Source organism: Populus alba, chromosome 13 (genome assembly GCF_005239225.2).
Source record: "Populus alba chromosome 13, ASM523922v2, whole genome shotgun sequence".
Lineage (NCBI taxonomy): Eukaryota > Viridiplantae > Streptophyta > Magnoliopsida > Malpighiales > Salicaceae > Populus > Populus alba.
In genome coordinates this window covers 2,507,661-2,509,973 of record NC_133296.1, presented here as the reverse complement: position 1 = coordinate 2,509,973, position 2,313 = coordinate 2,507,661, and the positions used below count along the sequence as shown (strand labels likewise).

Below are 2,313 nucleotides of genomic sequence, written 5' to 3'. Positions count from 1 at the left end.
TCTTCCGGTTCCACAGACACACACCAGGATCCACCTTCAGTCTTTTGGGGTCAGAGGACGGTAGATATGAACATGAAAATCTGGAGTTAAAGCATTGTATAGATGAAGTAATATCAAAGAAGAGCGTCGATCAGAAATTCAACTAGTAAATTGGTTGTAGTACATTGTATAGATGAATATATATGTCCTCACTTCCACATTCGGAAATTAACATCAATAAAACAGGACTAGAAGGAATAATTAAAGCAGTGCAGACATGTTCATCATAATTAGGAATTCATTTGATATGCAGCTCAGAAAGTGATAACAGTAAAGGCACAGCTTACAATATGGTGGTTTCCAGGTGCGCAAATGTGCCAGTTTAATTTATGGTATTCCAATTTGTATAAAATTTTTATGTCCTCTATTTAAGGAGACAAACTAAAAGTCACTCTGGTTTTGCCAAGCGTAGAGCTCCCTGGAGTCCAGGAGGAGATAGTGGCCCCAGTCAAACTAATGGAAATAATGAACCGATGGATCGTCGAATTAGTTTATTTTCTGTAGGAAAAGGACGCAAAGAATTCAGGCTGACTAAATACAGAGAGCATGTGAACAGGATTTCGATACATTATCCATCGGTTATCAGGTAATAATATTTCATTTAATGCAAGCATCTTACCTCATCACATGAATAACTTTCGCCAGTTCCTTTCTTTAACCTGTAACACAACGAATATGAACTCTGTTTCCTTTCAGGTCATCGAGACCTATTAATTGGATGAGGCCACACAGCCAATTCTTGAGTTACCGAACACACAGAATGAACAAGGACAGGGGAAGGGATGGTATGATATTGTCAGCATGATGGCGAACAGTTCTCTAGCTGTCGCCAAACTATTCAACTTCTGGCTTCTTTACTATCATATGGACTCCACACTTTTGTACTTCAAAAGAGGTATGTTTTACTTCAACAGATAGCTCCAATTGCTCTCCAGCTTTCATTGCATTCGGAGGAAGTGCAGCCAATGATATGTGGTTTACCCAAGAACACTGGTTGCTTGAATTTGTGCTCATCGTAAACAACATTATTGATCTTTTAAACAATTGAACACCGTTGCTCTTATTTCTTATAACAGCCTCTCCCCGCAGATAAGCAGATATGTTTCCATCGATGGCGCAGACAACCCAAGCAACCAGCCCTTGGATTTTATTACCATCTGAACATGGAGGTACATGAAATGTTAATGAAGATCCTTCTGCTCGATTGCTGAACAATTCTGGCATCTCACCGTCAGCAATGACAATGTCATACTCTTCACCCTTGTATAATGCCTGTTTTAAGGAAAGCTAAAACTTTAGACCTAATCAACATTCATATGCGTGAGACTTGTGTGTGTGTATGTGTGTGTGTGTGTGTGTGAGAGAGAGAGAGAGAGAGAGAGAGAAAGAACCTGAACAAGACTCTGCTTCAAAATATTTGATAAATTGCTCCGGTCTTCAGATACAATGACCCATCTCTTACCCATACCTTCCATACCCTCAATCTCTATTAAATTGTTGCACCCACTCACATACAGTGATGGGATTCTTTTTGAATGAATTGTCAGTCTCTCCAACGCCGAACAATTAACAGCATCCAGTTCCATTAAACTTGATGGGAGCTCCGGAACTGATAGAAGATTTGTACAGTCCTTAACCAGTAAATACTTAAGCTTGGGAAGGAGGCCACTGCCAGAAGGCAGATTGAAGAAATTGTTTCCGGACAAATTCAATTCTTGGAGAGAGGACAAACTCTCGAGATCTATGGAAATCTCACCTTCAGATAATCCACGATAACTAAGATCTAGTCCTCTCAATAGGCTTAAACTACTAAGAGAAGCTGGCAGCAAAACTTTGGAGGTTGAACTCGTTGGTGAAAGCCATGATGAAATTAGTGAAAGCCAAGAAGTAAGCGGTGAGTCTTGCTTGCTATTGCATCCACTCAATGATAACTTTCTGAGTCTCTTCAATTGTCCAACTGATGAGGGAAGTTGCCTTATTGCAGTTTCATCAGTGTAGAATAAGAAGAAGCTTTGTTTGCCTTGGTAATTCGTTTTGTATTGTTTGTGAATTACAGAGTTGATTAAATAGATTACAGAATAACAAACTTATCCTATACATTCTCAAATTTGAATTCAAAGGGCCATGTACATCCTCATGAAACCGAATTACAGATAAGATATATGTTGCAGTGTTTTAAACTTTTGAATCTTTATCTTCATTTGAACCGGTCATGCTGACCTGTTCTTCCACATGCCCCCGCAATCGAAGGGGTAAAGAATGAACCCTGAGATT

General features: G+C 39.3%; 1 protein-coding gene across 1 annotated transcript; it reads right to left on the bottom strand.

The window, feature by feature from the left end:
* Positions 1-794: 794 nt before the first annotated feature.
* On the bottom strand, positions 795-2,109 carry LOC140954385 (uncharacterized). The gene is made up of 2 exons (XM_073403758.1): positions 1,431-2,109; positions 795-1,311 (listed from the first exon to the last, which is right to left on the bottom strand). Exons 1-2 carry the CDS (start codon positions 1,623-1,625, stop codon positions 874-876), a joined length of 633 nt encoding a protein of 210 aa, XP_073259859.1. The 5' UTR covers positions 1,626-2,109; the 3' UTR covers positions 795-873.
* Positions 2,110-2,313: the final 204 nt, after the last annotated feature.